General features: G+C 36.8%; 1 protein-coding gene across 5 annotated transcripts in view; it reads right to left on the bottom strand.

Annotated features, from left to right (window-relative positions):
• The window catches only part of GRM8 (glutamate metabotropic receptor 8), a 345739-nt gene that overhangs the window by 65018 nt on the left and 262336 nt on the right, over positions 1-18385 (bottom strand). For all 5 annotated transcript variants that reach the window (XM_032192752.1, XM_032192777.1, XM_032192743.1 and 2 more), the window contains one exon: positions 1721-1857. In XM_032192752.1, the coding sequence (XP_032048643.1) occupies positions 1721-1857 (137 nt within the window). The remainder of the gene's footprint in view (positions 1-1720; positions 1858-18385) is intronic.

Below are 18385 nucleotides of genomic sequence, written 5' to 3'. Positions count from 1 at the left end.
CAGTAGTCTGAGTGGTTTCAGCCAGTCTGCTGGTATGTTATCTAATTCCTGGCAGTACACATATATCAGGCAGAAATAAAGGAACTGAAAAGCCACAGACTTAATGAAAAATTTAGCAGTCTAGGTGGGGATACAAAAAGACTAACTGAAATGGAATTTGAAGCAAATTCTAAGGTAGCTCTGTTACTATGTAAATGCTATTTTAGTACTAATGTGCAAAATGTGTGTATAAGTTTTTCAGCTTATTTATAAACACCAGAACTTTTCAGAAAACAATAGCAATTATGGAAATCATGAACGTCTGTTATAATGTATATAATAAGGGTCTAACTCTAATACTTTCCAGAAATTACTATTTAGTATTAATCTTTACACTTCTTTAAAAGTATTCTTTTTTCTTTCATGCCTTTCATCAGACAGATATCAGGTTACTGGAGAGATAACACTGCCACACAATCTGCTTTGTGCAGTTTCTGTTAGTAGGGTTGTTTTCTGTTTGTTTGTTTGTTTTCTATTTGGGCAGAAGAAGTAAATAAATGAGTCCTTGCCAAGTAGTTACAGATATTAAATATTAGATATGGTAAAGTGGTTTAACAGCTGTGCCTGAAAATGGAGAGCTATCACATGTATTATTGTTGGTAGCACTCAGATAATTATTGCAAAGTAGTCTCAACAGGAGAATCATTGGTAAATATTTACTGCACTGTCTTTGCTGGTCTTTATCAGGAACCGCTTACATAGAAAACCAGAGCTGTTAGAAAACTCTTCTTTGTGGTTTGATTAAAATTACTGCATAAACTCCCCTTGGTGAATCCAGTCATCAGTTCACACTGTTGCCTTTCTCACTAGCCTTTAGCAAAACAAAAGTTGGTATTTCAAATTTGCTGAGCTAAGGTAAACCCTGTAAATCAATGAAACAGGTTAACTGTGTTGTGGTGTTCTCATGACTGTAACTTTCCTGGCCCCCAAAACTTCCCATTACAGTTGTGGCTTGATGTTTAGCTGTCATTCAAATATTCTTACGTATGTTCTCTGAATCTTATTGGGATGGTGATTTTCAAAACAAATATAATTCAATGCACATGTGGGACTCAGCTACCACAAAACTTGCAGAACTTATTAAAGCAGCAATTCGAAACACCTCCCAAGGAAGGGTAACTTTGTTTCCCCTGTTATTAAGTAGTATGAGATTACACTAATCCTAGTTAACCACACAGAAAAACTCCAAATTCTCCTTTTATATTCAAGAAATATTTTTATTGCTGTAGTTCATCATCCTAGTGTTTCAACCAACTCAGAAGTGGTTTTATAGTCCAAACTTCTCTTTTATTATGTACATTTCCATCCCCTCATATCCTTTCTATATTTGAAAGACATGAGCAATATATATGTGTGAATCATTTTGTCTGACACCTTCTTTTGAAGGATGAGTTACTATTTCACTGCCTAACTTCATAGTCAGACTGAGGAATATCAGATATATAATGACTCTAAAATATCATTTAAAGCAGCAGGTGAATGTGGAACCCAACCCACTTTAAAATAAAAAGAATTGGGTTCAGCTTTTTTGTGCTATTTTTTACTCTCTTCTCAAAAAGAGAATGGAGTAACTTTTTTATGCCAGCTAATAGAAGTCCTCAACATTCCTGAAATATAATAATGTAATATTCAAACGGTTGCATTTCTCCAATGTCAGCATCATAATTAAAATACTACTTACATTTAGATGAAGCTGGTTGGTCCAATGACCAATTATTTTGTATTCTGTACTTTTGTTGGTGATTTGATATTGAAAAATATCATAGCGTCCAGGAGCATCTCCATTTTCATTGAAGATAACAGGTGTTCCAGCACTCCCTGAAAAATATTAAAAAACAATTAGAACAATTAGTATAAATATCTTTATAGCAATTTTGCAGAAAAGATATTCTGGCAGAAAACTGTTAGCGTTAGGTCAGAGGTTGGACTCAATGATCTTGAAGTCTCTTCCAACCTAGAAATTCTGTGATTCTGTGATTCTGTGAAAAATTATAATTAAAGACAGTTGATCACACTGACCAGGTTCTTCTTAACGCAACACTGATATGGTAATAAGTCTAAAAACCTCACAAAGAAAATGTGTGATATTTTCATTATCACTAAATCTACCTTATATAGAAGTTAGTGAAAACAACTTTTTTTTTTCGTGCTACACAATATCAATAAAGCACTGAAAAAAAAAAAAAAAAAAAAGAAGTGGAGAAAATCCTTCTGACTTGCAGAACGGCACAATTTCACTTTAAGGTGTGAATACAGTGTACAAATATTGCACAAATAGCAATCTTCTGATGAACTCCTTAAAGACCTTCCCTGTGAAGTATGAAAATAAAGTGAATAGCATCAACTTAAGAGCCAATGCTCATAAAAGACCTTGAGGAACAAGTGTATAAATCTGGTCACAGCTAACGTGATTAGTTTCTAGCATTGACCACCTGTGTAAAAGTATTTTATCAAAATAAATTAAGGATAGCAGCTGTGTTTGTTGCTCTCTCTTCTATACACAAGACTGTCAGACAGAAAGGTCCATTGCTGAAGCTGTCAAAAGTTATAAATCGACACTCTGTTCTTACTTCGATCAACAAAATGTTCAAAGATTGAAAACTACATGTCTACCTTGGCAGCCAGGCCAGCCAAATTAGAGCATGTTTTGATGAATTCTCTCAAGGTGACATTACCTTCAAGGATCTGCAGTCCTACAGAGACTTTGCAAAAATTGCACAAACAATGTCATATTCAGCAATGCCCCCCAAATTCACATATGCAGATGAAAGAAATTTATAATGAAGGTTCATCGAAGACAAATCCAAATATCTTAAAGTTGTGTTTCAGTAACTGGAGAATGAAAACTGTGTTCATTGGGTAAACAAACAAACAAACAAAAACATCACTACTTTCACATCTCTCTATATGAAAATCAAGAAAAAGAGAGTACCTAGTTCATAGTAAATTCTTACAGTATGAGACTTGTTAAATTAATACTTAGAGGTACTAAGCCCACTGTATGAGCACTTTCCAGAGAATGTCAAAAAAGGCTTGAAAGTCTAGGTATATATTATGCAGAAGTTGGCCAGTAGAAGTGGGAATAACAGTCTACATACCTACGGAATTTCTGCATAATTACTTCTTGTATCTCTGTCTCCCATAAATTGTTGTGTTCTGTTTTGTATAACAGCTTTCATACAAACTGATATCCAGTGAAATGAACAGTGTTTTCAGAGTGACAAGTGGCACATTAACCACTGTGCCAATTTCACAGTTCTGCCAGCAAAATTCTGGCAGCAAAAATTAGATGTGAGCAACTGCAGAAGAAGAGTATCAAAAGATTATGTGTGATAAATATTTAAGAACCCATTGAAATAGAAGAGACTTGACACAAAATTTTGGAAATCTCTTTGTGATTTGCTCCCAATTCTTTTGGCAGAAATAAGGGCAAGAAAAATGCCAGTCTACAGTCTTCTATAAGCAGTGAAATTACTCTTCATTGCACAAATAGCAGATTGATCCAACAAAATTCGTTCACCCAATAAACACATACTCGGCAGTTTTGGGTAAGTAGCTGTTGAAGTAACCTTCAGACTATTTTTTCAACTTGTGACAGGAACCATCTTTCCGCTCAGCACAATTTAAAGAGCTTATGGTAGAAACAGAAACCTATTACCAATGGATACATAATGCCTTTTGTCCTAAAGACCAATGGGGTTTTCAGTCACACTTATGACAAGCAAAAACAGTGTGAGTTTATAATATCTTTTTTTTTTTTTTTTTTTAGAAACATCATGTACTAGGAGTACATGATACAGTACAAGACAGAACCATCTTCTTTGATATTATTATGTTCTCAGCAAGAGAATTTCACTCAGTGCACCACAGTCAACAACAGCATAGCATCTTGTGGAATCCAGCTGCTACTCTGAGTCCAACAAGATCTCTCTCGTACAGCAGAAGTTAAGATAAGCTTTGCCATCTTCATAAAGTTCAGTTTGCTAAAGTCTCAAATAAGTCACAGAAGATTCAGACCCCCAAATACTAGGAAGAATGTGCTATCCTTCTGTGGAATAACATTTTTAGAAGGTAAAATAACATTCACAGTGCTTGTTATAAAGTAAATTTGATAACATCCTAGGGATGCTGCCATAACTAGTAGTTATTGTTAGCAAGTGGCACCAGACCAATATCTTCATCTATGTCTTATGTCTTATGACATAATTATGTCCTATTTATTATTAATTAAAAGCATAATTATTATGCTTTTTTTCCTATGTCATTATTTTGTGTACGTTTAATGAACCTAAAACAAGGAGCTATTCATGAATGGAGTGTGCTAATAACCATTAATAACCATACTAATAACCATTAGTTACATAACCAGGAAAGCAAAGCTTAAAGATTTTTGAAAAAAAAAAAAAAACAAAAAAAACAACTAGGGATTTTAGCAAGGCTTTAGCAGAAGCTTTGAAAGTCTAAGCAGAGAATGAAACTAGAGGTATCAAGGCTATAAACAAATCATCAATGGTTAATTAGTGTTCTTAAAAGAATATTAATCTCATCTGAAGAAAAACGTACCCTAATGGATAATCCAGATGAACAGTGTCTGAGAACGGATAGTCCACAAACCAAAACGAAAGTGTTTTATGTACGAAAATATATTTTGCTTGGACAACCCATTGAATGTATGCTTTATTGAATTAAACTGAATACTTCTGTGGAAAAAAATACCTAAAATTTTATAGAGACAAGGTAATTAAACCACGTGGAGAAACATTGAAGCTGACTATAACGCATCACATTGGTGGTGATGTATCTCGATTCAGTGTAAAACACTGTAACAAACCCTACTGAGTTGTAAAAGTATCTTTTTTAACAATCTGATATGCAGAATTGATCATTCTTGAAATCCTATAGTGTGTATAGTTGTGTACTGCCATATATTCCTGTATGGTATAATTGCCATTACAGGGAATTGCATCTTAATTGTTTAATTGTTCCATTTAATGGATGTTGAGGACCTGCTACTAAATCTAAATGCAATATATTTTTGTCAGAAGTTAATGCAGAAAATGATACTCTGACCTGAAGTAATCAGCTCAGGTTATATAAATTCCAGTTTATTAAAAATATTTGGGGAAACCACACTGAATAGTTCTTGGATATAATATTTATTTTAGAGAATAGACTTGGATACCCTAATTCAGAAACTGCATTTACTGGGAACCATAATATAAAAAATGTTATTTTTGCTTAGGAAAAATGTCCCTGCAATGCTTGTCTAGACTACTTCAGAGACCACAAGGCAGCCCACGTTTTTTTAAATCATTTCACTAATTTCATTATCATTTTTTTCATAACTTGTCAACAATCATTTAGCAAGGTAGTTAAAGAACAGCTAGGGAACTGTGCCTTTTCACATTTCATTCTCAGTGTGCTTATGTAGTTCTGCATCATTTTAACCCATGATTGACTCAGATAATTGTATGCAATCTGTCATGATCTTAACTAAATTTTTAATATATTCTGGATACCTAAATCAGAAGTTCATGGTAGAATTTCAAGAATACATAATAACCTTGGCTACCAATGGATAATCATGACTGAACCTTCATATTTCCTTTGAGCCAACCCTTTTTCTTTATTATTTATAAACTTCGTATTAACTTATTTTGAGATCCGTTTCTGATGTCTATCTTTGTTGAACAACTCCAAAATACTTTTAGAAAATCTTTTTTTTTTTTTTTTTATTTTGTTTTGTAACTCTATACTGATAAGAGGAGGGAATATTTCAAATTTTATAATAAAGTACAGTGAAGTATTTTTCAAATGGTTTTCAGACTTGTTTTGAAATCACTTTTTTTTTCTTTTTTTTTCTTTTTTTTTTTTTAGCTAAAAAGGTACAAAAAATAGGAAAATGCATCTAATTAAATGTCCTCGGTTTGTAAAGTCCAGCAGTTCAGTCCCAAAGTTAGCAGAGGGTTTGAGTGCCCATCTGCCTTTACAGGAACTACTTAGCCAAAGGGACAAAAGAGAGAAGACAAGGTGAGAAACACACGTAGACAGAACTCCATCTGTTCTTCTGCACCATCAAAGACATCACAGAATGAACTGATGATATGGTCTAGCAGAGTTGTGGCTATGTCCAATGATGTGGTTCAAAAGGTAGGCAAAGGAACACTCGGTTGCATATATGAACATACATATCTCCTAAGTTTTTCAAGTCATAAGGTATGCATGTGTCTATTACTGAATACCCATTTAATAGCCATGTATGTACGATGTGGTCACCTAAAAGCTTCAGAATCTTGTATACACTGCTTACCAAGTCCCTCTGATGTGCTGAATGGGTAATAGACAGTGATTAAAAATCACTCCATAATCAGACAAAACAATTTTCTATAAACATTATAGCTGGATGCATTGTTTCATTACCATTCAGTCAAAGACAATCTACATCCACAACATAAAAATAAGTTTATTAAGCTTAAAGACACATCTACTTATTGTACATATTAAGTAATAATCTGATTCTGAAAGAAATTCTTCCTCTCCCTTCCCAGTTTACAACCAGATGCATTAAATAACTCTGAATGTCAAGCTAACACATTAGCTAAGCATTACCAAAGGAATGTGTCTGTGACCTCAGTAGTTTATGAGCCTTTTAAAATGCAGCTTAAACTAGCCAGAAATGTTATTTAGAGAAGAAGAAGAAAGTAAAATGCATTAGGTTTTTAATTCAGAAACAAGGATGAAAAGGATTCTTTTGAATTTTTAATGCCTTACGTTGATGTCAAGGAAAGCTGTTTTTGATAAACAACTGCTTTATGACAAGCCCTTTGTACACTGAATTTGAAAATTCACCTTCTTATGAAGAAATTCTTTAACATGTACCTTGATATTCTTAAGATGCTGCTCAGCAACTCACTTATGTGTCTGCTTTACCAATTTTCTTTTCATGTGTATGTAAACAATCCCATCTCCTACTGCAAACTGTGAGCTTAGTTCCCTGTGAGGTCACCAAATAAGCTTTCTCAGGTGGTTTCCAGTGAAGATGTTCTCTGAACATCTCCAGTAGTGGAAAGGAAGTGGAATGACTGGAAAACCAGAAGATCATACTTGCAGGTGATATATTAAAATTATTAAGCTGTAGTGAAAGCTAAAATAAGAATAATGATGAGCATTTTTTTTTTTTTTCATTTTAAAATAGAAAGAAGAAAAAAAAAAAAAAAAAAAAAAAAAAAAATCCATTAAATTAAATCAACAGCCTTGGATTTCCCTTACAAAAAAAAAAAAAAAAAAAAAAACTTTAGTAAAAATTACTTATGAAGCACTACTACTTCAGTACCTTGACAAAAGTGTAGAAAAGTTATAAGCCCCACAACTGGCATTTACAGAATATTCCAATGCCAGTGGAGCTGATTCCATTACAAAGATGGCTATGATATTTTACCAGATTTCAGCAGCTTGATATTCAGCTCATTTTCTAAAATGAAATGAAAATTACTTAACCTAAATCTTCATCCTTTGAATTATTCTACATAGGTTGTTTTTATCTATTATGAAACCCATTGCAGTCAGCAGGGATTTGATGGTATGGTTTGATAAATAGAAGTCAAGCAGTTATAGTACACTATAATATAGTTAACTGTTGTATACAAAACCCTCAAAATGCACCATCTGTTAGAATTTGGCATTAATGGAAGACTCTTCAGATTTACAGAATCAACTCGTATTTCATAAATTTGTATTATTACTTTCAAGTACTAAGAGTTGGGGGGCAGATTGTTTTATTTATTTATTTTTCTTAATTTAGCATTTCATTTTAATTAGTTATTAAAAAGTACTGCAGAGATGTACATGAGTTAACATAGTTCTCACTAACATGGAAAGAGGGACAGTAACCATGTGAACCTTCAGTACTTAGAATTCCCAAGGAAGCAGAATGTATCTGTAAAATTAGAAAGGAAATTTGTCACTGATAAGCCTCTCATTGAGACAAATGAAAGAGAAGACTAAAATAGAATGCATAGAAAGGGTAAACATAAACTGTTAAAACATTTCATATTCAAAAACAAACAAACAAACAAACAAAAAAAACAATAGCAGAGAATTATAAAGAATTATGTAGAACTAATAGAAGCTAATTTGTGAATATTAGGTTGGCAGATAGAGGAGGAATATACACTGCATTGGGCTATGTAAGGTCTGTGATAAATGAAACCACTATCTGCTCAATCTTAATACAGCAGACATTTTGAAACAATGAACAATGCGGTTATTAAAGTAACAAATGATGATTGTCTTACACATATTCAAAATCCGAAAAGACGCCTCTTTATGCTGACCCTAAAATGTCTCAGTTCATGATTAGGACAATAAAACTGTATGGCACCCAATTGCTGCAAACCTACTGCTGTTTTACATATCCTGAAGTCCTGTGGACACCCACATAGATGTGCAGAATATGTTTATGACAGAGAACCTGTGCCTTTCTGAGGCAGCAGCTGGAGGCCAGATGGATACCCTAGGGTTATCTAAAACAGCATTCAATGCCCATGTTAAGCAATTTATCTTACTTACCACGGGGCAGATTCTGGCTATTCATGTATGAAAGCAGAAAATAGAGCCAAAGGGAAACTGAGAGTACTACAGAAAATGTATAATATACAGTCTTAGGGCATATGTGATATAAATTATGGTGGCAGCCACTAGAGATGGATCTCACATAGAGAAGGTAAATAATCTGATATTAAAATAAAGTGATATAAACCAATTCCAGGCCTGACAGTACAACTTTATATTATATCAAAGCTGATGGATAAGAACTTTAAGGGTGACACTGCAGAGATGGGTATAATTTGTTTGATGTCTTGGTGAAAGGCCTGTAATACAAGCCCTGTGAGAAGCAGATGAGGGAACTGGGATTGTTTGGTCTGGAGAAGAGGAGGCTCAGGGGAGACCTTATTGCTCTCTGCAACTACCTGAAAAGAAGTGATGGGGAGCTGGGGGTTGGCCTCTTCTCACAGGTAGGACTGATAGGATCTTCTAGGGTCATCTTTGTGGCCCTTCACTGGACTCTTTCCAGGAGATCCCTGTCTTTCTTGTACTGGGAAGCCCAGAACTGGACACAGTACTCCAGGTGAGGCCTGACCAGGGCAGAGTAGAGGGGGAGGATCACCTCCCTTGAACTGCTGGCCACGCTCCTCTTAATGCACGCCAGGATCCCATTAGCCCTCTTGGCCACAAGGGCACAGTTCTGGCTCATGGTCAACCTGTTGTCCACCAGGACCCCCAGGTCCTTCTCCTCAGAGCTCCTTTTCAGCAGGTTGTCCCCCAGCCTGTACTGATACTTTGTGTTGTTCCTTCCCAGGTGCAGGACTCTACACTTGCTCTTGTTAAATCTCATTTGGTTTCTTCCTGCCCATCTCTCCAGCTGGTCCAGGTCTCACTGAATGGCAGTACAGCCTTCTGGCGTGTCAGCCACTCCTCCCAGCTTTGTGGTGTACTTGCTGAGGGCAGACACTATTCCCTCATCAAGGTCATCGATGAAGATGTTGAACAAGACCAGACCTAGCACCGACCCCTGGGGAACACTGCTAGTCACAGGCCTCCAGCCAGACTCTGCTCCACCGATCACCACCCTCTGAGCTTGGCCAGTCAGCCAGTTCTAAACCCACCTTGCCGTCCACTCATCTATCCCACACTTTCTCATGGGAGACAGTATTGAAAGCCTTGATAAAGTCAAGGTAGATGACATCCACCGCTCTCTCCCCATCTACCCAGCTGGTGATGCCATCATAGAAGGCAACGGGATTGGTTGAGCACGACTTCCCCTTGGTGAATCCATGCTGACTACTCCTCATAACCTTCTTCTCTTCCAATTGCTTGGAGATGGCATCCAGAACAAGCTGCTCCAATACCTTTCCAGGGACAGAGGTGAGACTGACTGGCCTGTAGTTTCCCAGATCCTCCTTCCTGCCCTTCTTGAAGACTGGAATGACAGTGGCTATCCTCCAGTCTTCAGGCGCCTCACACGTCCTCCAGGACCTTTCAAAGATGATAGAGAGCGGTTCGGCGATCACTTCTGCCAGCTCCCTTAGCACATGCGGATGCATCCCATCAGGACCCATGGATTTGTGTGCTTTGAGCCCACTCAGACACTTCCGAACCACTCCCACATCCACCAGGGGAAAGCCCTCCATTTCCCAGACCCTTTGTCCTATTGTCAGGGGTGAGGAGTCCCGGGGGAGTGTCCTTGAAGCAAAGATTGAAGCAAAGAAAGCATTCAGTATCTCTGCATTCTCAGCATCTCCCGTGACCAGGACACCTCCCTCATTCAGCAAGGGACCCACATTATCCCTAGTCTTCCTCTTGCTGTTTACATACTTGAAAAAAAACTTCTTATAATCCTCTATCTCTTTTGCAAGCCTCATCTCTAGGTGGGCTTTAGCCTTCCTCGTCACGTCCCTGCAGGCCCTGACAACACATCTATACTCCTCCCAAGAGGACAGGCCCTTTTTCCACATTTCATAGACCTTCCTCTTCCTTTTGATCTTATTGATGAGCTCCTTGCTCATCCATGTGGGTCTCCTGCCCCTCTTCCCTGATTTCCTATTCCTCGGGATGCACCAATCCTGAGCATGGAAGAAGTGCTACTTAAATGTATCCCAGCTCTCACAAGCACCCTTGCCTTCTAGCAACCTATCCCATGAGATACTCCTAAGCAGGTCCCGGAAGAGGTCAAAGTTGGCTCTTCAGAAGTCCAGGGTAGCAATCCTGCTTTTAGCCTTACTTCCTTTGCCTAGTTCCATCTGGAACTCCACCATCTCATGATCGCTGCATCCCAAGCTGCCCCCAACCTTCACATCCCTAACAAGGCCATTCCTGTTGGTAAGAACAAGGTCCAGGAGCACCCCACATCTCGTCAGCTCCTCCACCACCTGCGTCAGAAAATTGTCCTCAACGCATTGTAGGAACCGTTTGGACTGCTTGTGCCTGGCTGAGTTGCTTACCCAGCAGATGTCTGGGTAACTGAAGTCCCTCATGAGGACCAGCGCTCATGATCATGAGGCTACCAGCAGCTGCTCATAGAAGGCCTCATTGACTTCCTCCTCCTGATCTGGAGACCTGTAGTAGACCCCTACCACTGTGTCTCCCATACCAGCCCACCCCTTAATTCTTACCCACAAGCCCTCCACTTGTCCTTCACCCTCCCCCAGCTGGAGCTGGGTACACTCTAGTTTCTCCCTCACATAAAGGGCAACCCCACCCCCTCGCTTCCCCAGCCTGTCTTTCCTAAAGAGGACATAGCCCTCCATGACTGTGTTCCAGTAGTGTGAGCTGTCCCACCACGTCTCAGTGACTGCAACAAGATTGTGGCCCTGCAACAGAACACAGATCTTGAGCTCATCCTGTTTATTTCCCATGCTCCGTGCATTGGTGTACAGGCACTTTAGGGAAGTAGCAGGTGCAGTTACCCCGAGGGGATGCAAGAAGAAGATACTGGATGGGAGATTAGGGATGCTTCCTTCTCTGAGGAGCCCTCAGACAATCCTATGGGAGAGCTCAGAAGTTTTTCCCTGTCTTCAACAGTGACAGCAGTGACGACTTTCCCCAGCCCTTCTCTGTCACCTTTAGCTCCCCTCCCTTCCCCCATCAAACCTAGTTTAAAGCCCTGGTAATCAGCCCAGAGAGCTTGCTCCCCAACTCACTTGCTCTCAGAAAGAGCAGTCAGGCATTGGAATGGGTTGCCAAGGGAGGTGTTGGCATCACTGTCCCTCGGGGTGTTCAACAAAAGGTTGGATGTGGTGCTTAGGGACATGGTTTAGTGGGTGACATTGGTGGTAGGGGTGTGGTTGGACCAGATGATGTTGGAGGTCTTTTCCAACCCTTATGATTCTATGATTAGAAATGCATACTTCTGTGAAAGGAATAGTTCATTCCACCTGTGCATAAGAACATTGGGTAGGGTGAGTAAAAAGAGCACATGATATTTAAAATAACAAATGAAAAGCAGTACTTTTTTCCCTTCAGAAGGCAGTTGAGTATTAGAACTTCTTACCACAGCAAACCCAGAGACACGATGTGCCATAAAACTCACCCTAAAATGATTAAAAATCCATCCTGTTCTCATTCAGCACTGAGATCGACATGTATAGAGACAGGCTTCTTCTTAAAAAGCTACATCATACCATGTGTACCAGACAACACTTGTTTGTTTATACATCTGAAGAACCCAGTGAGATGAAAAACTAATGAACCCAAACCAACCAAACAACAACAACACAATGGGCTCTGTGAGGAGATATATGTAATGCAGACACACAGCTTAAGAATCTCTTAAGAATCAACACATCGCATAGAAATGAGCGTCAAGATAAATAATACTCTAGTGACATACTAGAATAGTATGCAAGTACTAGAATAGTAGCAAGGTGATATGACATTATCTGGTAAGTGCTAACAGCTCATGCTGAAAGAGGAAGTTATAAGGGGACATTTAGGTTTTGGGGGTACCAACTATACAAAAGTGTAAAAGAAACAAAAAGTTTTATTTGTATGACTGGAAATATCAAATGTTCTTGGGTGGAAAATATTCATTTTAATATTATAAAGTGTACGTTATGTTTAAATTAGAAATTAATTTTAAAATCTATTTTGCAATACCATTAATAGCAAGCCTGATCCTTCTGAGAAGAGTCTAAGGTTACAATTTTCTACATGAAAAGAAAAAAAAAAAAAGTAAGTAAGATTGCACTGTATCTTACACATATGCTGGGTTGTAAGTAGGAGTGGAAGTGTGAGGATCCTTTACTGCAAATATAACTGCAAGTCATCTGTTTTGGTATTGCCAAAATGAATAACTACATTCCAAGAGAGCATGTCTCTATACAATCACATAGTCTCTATACAATCACAGTCACCTCCAGTCTCCAGCAACACAGCCATACAACAGATGCCCACTGTGAAACTGTCTTCATATCATTTGTTTCCATTTTTATGACTTTACAGGAAAAAAAAAAAAAATATCTTCCAAGCAATTGTAGCTATACAACTGGAGGAGATCAGAAGGGTGAGGACATAAGGGGTATTCAAGAACTTCCTCATTAGCATTTTTTTTCCCTGAAACTATAAATAATATGTTCCTAAGAGGCATGCCCTCCTGACCATAAATCTGGTCAGCAGTTTCACTCAGGGTAAACAAGAAGGACACAACAAGATGTATGTGAGAACTACATGTTATGAAGAACTCAGGTGCACCTTGCCTGCACCCTGTCTTCAGCTCCATGAGATGCTGAGGATCATCCTTATTCTACCTTTTCCAATTTCCTACTTTGTGCTCTTTCACATCTGGATTTTTGGCATTATTTGGGGGAGGGAGGCACAGCACTTCACTGCTTCATCCTCTTTTTATTTTTAATTTTTGTTTTAAAAGTAGTCCCTACTAATTTCAGAACCTCTATCTCTGAATACATAGTACTTTCATTGGAGTTATCTACCATGTTCAGAAGGTCCTATCCAGGACACAGTGCATTATATGAAAAAAAAAAAAAAAAAAAAAAAAAAAAAAAAAAAAAAAAAAAGCCTTCCTGGATGAATGTTCATACATCATTCCACAGCAGTGGTCCTGTTGCAATAGTTACAAGTATAAATCTTCATTTTTCTCTTTCATTATTTTAATCTTCCAAAGAGTTGTGGATATGATTCTGTGTGAAAATCTGATCAGACTCCTCCTTTTTTTCACTTAATTAGCTTATTTCTTCTGGAGTAAGCACCTCTGACTACAGTGTCTACTAGTTTTAAAACTAGTTTTAAAACTAGACTACATTGTAGTAAAACTACAGCAGAGTACTTGCAGCAGTCTCTACTCTTCCTCTTTTGACACTCTGAAACGGCTTGGGTAAATGCCTGTCAAGCTGACAACTGACACTTTGGGAAGACAGAGAGGACTTACAGCTCTCCCACTTCAGGCTCCAGTCTGAACATTTACTTCAGGCCAGGATGAAAACTTGCCAAACAGACATATACACACCCCTGTGGACTTTGGAAGTCAAAAGACACTAAGATAAAGTGTTTCAAATAAAGAAAAAAAAACAACTTTAGTGAATACTAGCAACTGGCCAGTGCCTGTACAATCTCAGAAAGAAAGATTTCTTCCCTTTCCCCTGCAGAGCAATACCTCTAGTGCAGAAATATATGAGGGAAAGGAGGTGTGGAGTTAAATCAAAGCCCTGCCCAGATGGAGGTGGTGCTAATATAAGGATCTGGATCAAGGGGAGCAACACTTTACAACAGAGAATCAACATCAAGACTGTTCTGTTAAGGAACTAGTTAAATTACAAGGGAAAAAAAAAAAAAAAAAAAAAGTATCTGAAGAGCCATCTATATTTCCAGGTGCTCTGTTTCACAGAGGTTTAGGGAGCTTCTCAAACTTGTTCAGCTTCTTGGTGAGCAAGAAGCTCCCAAAACTTTTTTGGTTGATTGGTTGGTTGGTTGTTTTGCTGGTTTTTGGTGGTGGTAGTTTGTTTTGTTTTGTTTTGTTTTTCTTTCGTTTTGTTTTGTTCTGTACTAACAGATTCTGGCAGCTGATGAGAGGCAAATAAAAGTGCTTTTCCATAGGTGATAGCTAGGCAGCATCCTGGTGAGGAAAGGTAACAACATTTTCAGTCTAACTGTTAAAATAGCATCAAAAACAGATAGAGCGTAAGCTAACAGACATACATGTAATTCCCCGTACTGGAACTTCTGTTCCAATTACAGCATAGCTTTTATTTGTGATTTTGCTCCTCTGTCTCTGCTCTCTTCTCTAAAAGCCTCCACCTGATGAGGATAACAGACATTTGTCATCTCAGCTAACTTAAACCATGGTCATAATTCTCAGATGCCTAAGTGTGATTCATAGTGTTAATACTGACTGTGGCATTTCATGTCTAAGCCTTCATTATTTTTTTTCCTAAATTATATGTTTCTAGAATAAAAATGAACAGAAAGCAAACAAATAAACAAATACTGTCAAATAATTATAGTTGAAATAATAGATTGCAAAGAAAATGAAGGATCTAAACAATTTTCCACATAAGGTTTATACAAAGTGTAGTCAATTTATAGTAAAAATAAGAATAAAACAACATCGAGAAGCCATGAAGCTATAAATTATGTCCACATTCTGAAAGCACATAGCTAAATTCAGATTTCTCAAATAAGACATATCCACATCCTTAACTCTCTTTCATTATGATTGTCATAAGTAGGCAGACATTAGTCTGCTCTTAGTTAACAGACATCTGAAAGATAAATGTCATTTTCTTCTGTGTCTAACCTAACCTCAAATAAAATTTTCTTTCGCATGTCTCTTAGTAAGATCAACATACTAGCAGTGATCCATTAAGTTACGTTATCTTGTTGAGCAAAATTGTATTTGACATGTAAAGCTATTTCGTGTTGTTTCCTAAGTGCAGTAAGTTGTGTGATAATTAAGCAGGTTAAAAGTGTATTAGGGAATTTCCTAACAGTGATTGCTAACAGTTGACACAGATCATAGACAGCATTCCTTCCAGTGCTTCAGGACTTAAACTCTGATACTTAAAGAGGACACAGCACCAAAGAGAAACTGTCAAACATCCACAATCCATTTTGTAGAGAGATTTCTTTTGTACAGCCTACATGAAGAACAAACTAACCCACATGACCAGCACGCATGCACATGCAGAGCTTCAGGTCACACTTCAATTATCACAAAAAAATTTGAAGAGAGACATCAAGCAGAGATGTCCCTGTCTAAATCACAGCTTTATATTTTCTGAAGTATCCAAGGTGATGTTATTTCAGTCTCACGACCTTGTCACAGCTTATTGTTTGATGTTTCTAGAATGCAAAACTGTCTAATATAATTCACCCCAAATACTTAGTCATTAAGTCTTATGCCAAAAAGAGGAGGCAGACTCTACAGAGTAGTTACAGAAAAGTCTGAGATGTTACAGCAAGTTTAAAATGCTTGATATTCCTTGATATTCCTGAGTCCTTCAACTCTGCATGGCAACAATAATTAATGTATTCAATGCAAAGGATAACAAATACTTTTTTTTTTCTTTTTTCTTTTTTTTTTTTTAAATCTTGTTTCTTCATAATTATAGCAACCATTAATGAGCAACTGGTACCTAGTGGAAATTTACTCTGTTGCCATGGTTATCTCAGGTAATTGTACAGTTATTAATTTCCAAAGACATAAAACAACACAAATGCTGTATCTATAAAACATTTAAGAAGTCATTAATTTACAGTGTTTTACAAGCACTTTATGGGTCACAGCCTTACTGAATGGAATGTGTGACTTAAATTTTGATGTGAAGTCATTTATTATACCTGCAACCTATACGCACACTCCCACGCTTCCCATTTTTTAGATACTTGACTTAAGGGATCGCATAGACCTTTCAGGATTTCAATAGCATCTTTCAGTAATTTTAAGAAGCTTTTATAGCACTATCTATAATATAATTTTATATATTTGGGCTGCTCTGGAAAAAGTAAATCTGAACTTTTTTTGACTGGCTCTTTTCCTAAGAATAAAAGATTATTGATCTGTTTACATTCAGAACATTATAAACAATTAAGATATATAGAAAAGTAACTTACTTCTATTGAACACAAATGAGAAGTGTTTTTATTTAACAGCATAACAAAACTACATAAGAGGAAAAATATATCCTTGGAATGGCTAATCTCTCCATTTAAGGAATGAGTGTACTTCATTAACCCATTTAACACCATGAGTGTACTTCATTAACCCATTTTTACAGATACAGCTCTGTATTAATATTAGTGAATAACAATATATATTGCTAATGCAGTAAAGGTTGAGTCCATAAATTCAGAAGATTAATCCTCCACCTCAGTCTTCTCTACTGCTATGAGAAATTCACACTCCAGAAATTACAAGTAGAAATACTAACCACTAATATTTTTAGTATTACTGAAATTTTATGACTAATGTTAAAAAACTTCTTTTACAGATACCATATACTGGTTTCATGTAAATGTGGGAGAATCTTATTAATATGCTTTAAAAAGTTCTGAATCCTCAGGGTTGCAAAGAAAAGCTTTCACAAATAAACAAACACACAAAAAATGGGGCAAAGGAATTGCTTCAAGAGTGTTTTAATCTCAGAATTTAAAGGCTTCTTTAGAGGACTGACTCAAGAAAACTGAGCTCACAGTATTGGAATACTTAGCTATAGTAAGCAATATAATGAAAAATGTCAAACATTAGACATCCTTCACATCTTGACATAATCTTCCCTATATAACTAAAATGTGTAATGACAAAAAGACATACTCATCAATCAATCCTGTCTTCTTCCTTCATTAACATAAGGAAAACATAAACTCTGTTTAACTAGTTACTTAAATCAGTTTTGTGGCTGATTTGTCTTGTGGAAATAACATGAAAAAAAATCCTTTTTTATTTTTTTCCTATAGCAATCAGTGTTTTTAACATCTAATATGCTAGTTTTGCATTAAATCCTAAAAAATAGACTATTGTCACAGTTGGGACACACAAATAGATACTATTCTTCTCTCAGCTCGTACTCCATCATAGTAATGACACTGTCCTGATTACCTGTTTATCAGAAAGGATTTTTGTAGCTGCTTTAAATACTGGTAGGCTCATCAAAAACTCTTGGAGTATAGGAACTAGTTGATTTACCCATAGATGAAGACATACACTTTGAGTTGGCTGTCATACCCCACAAGCACAGCAATGCTAGGCTGAAAAAAATGAAAATAATAATAATAATAAAATAAAGTAAAGTAAATAAATAAATAATAAAATAAAATAAAAACAAGGCCATATTGGTCCTGGTGCTTTTCAACACGAGTGAAAATACTCTTTTAGGACAGATTTGGAGAAAGTCTTTACTGGGTTATTATGCCTAGATGTCCAAAATCTATTATTTTATAACATTTTAAAATAAGTCATAATGGAAAGTTTAGTAACTAGATTCAATTCATCTCTTAGAAATCATAGCCATAGGTTACCTCAGATATGAAATGTGAGTATCTCAGAAGAATCTCTAAAGATGACATGTGAGTAATCTTCCCAGATGTTTGAAGCCCTGCGAAGACTTATAGTAGCCACAGACCACAGCATTGTATGTTTCCTTATCATCATGTCCAGGTTTGTATTTTTTAAATATGTCAGTAAAATCTAGTGCTTTCTTTAGCAACTATGATGCAATACAAAGATTTAATTGTTATCCTTCAATGGCCATGTGAAAATCCAAGTTGTAGCTCCCTAGCTGTTTAAAATACTTTGGTCATTCCTGGTGATTGGAGGAAATGCTTGTTGTTACTGCAC

Source organism: Aythya fuligula, chromosome 1, assembly GCF_009819795.1.
Source record: "Aythya fuligula isolate bAytFul2 chromosome 1, bAytFul2.pri, whole genome shotgun sequence".
NCBI classification, from domain to species: domain Eukaryota; kingdom Metazoa; phylum Chordata; class Aves; order Anseriformes; family Anatidae; genus Aythya; species Aythya fuligula.
This window is presented reverse-complemented; position numbering and strand designations above follow the sequence as displayed.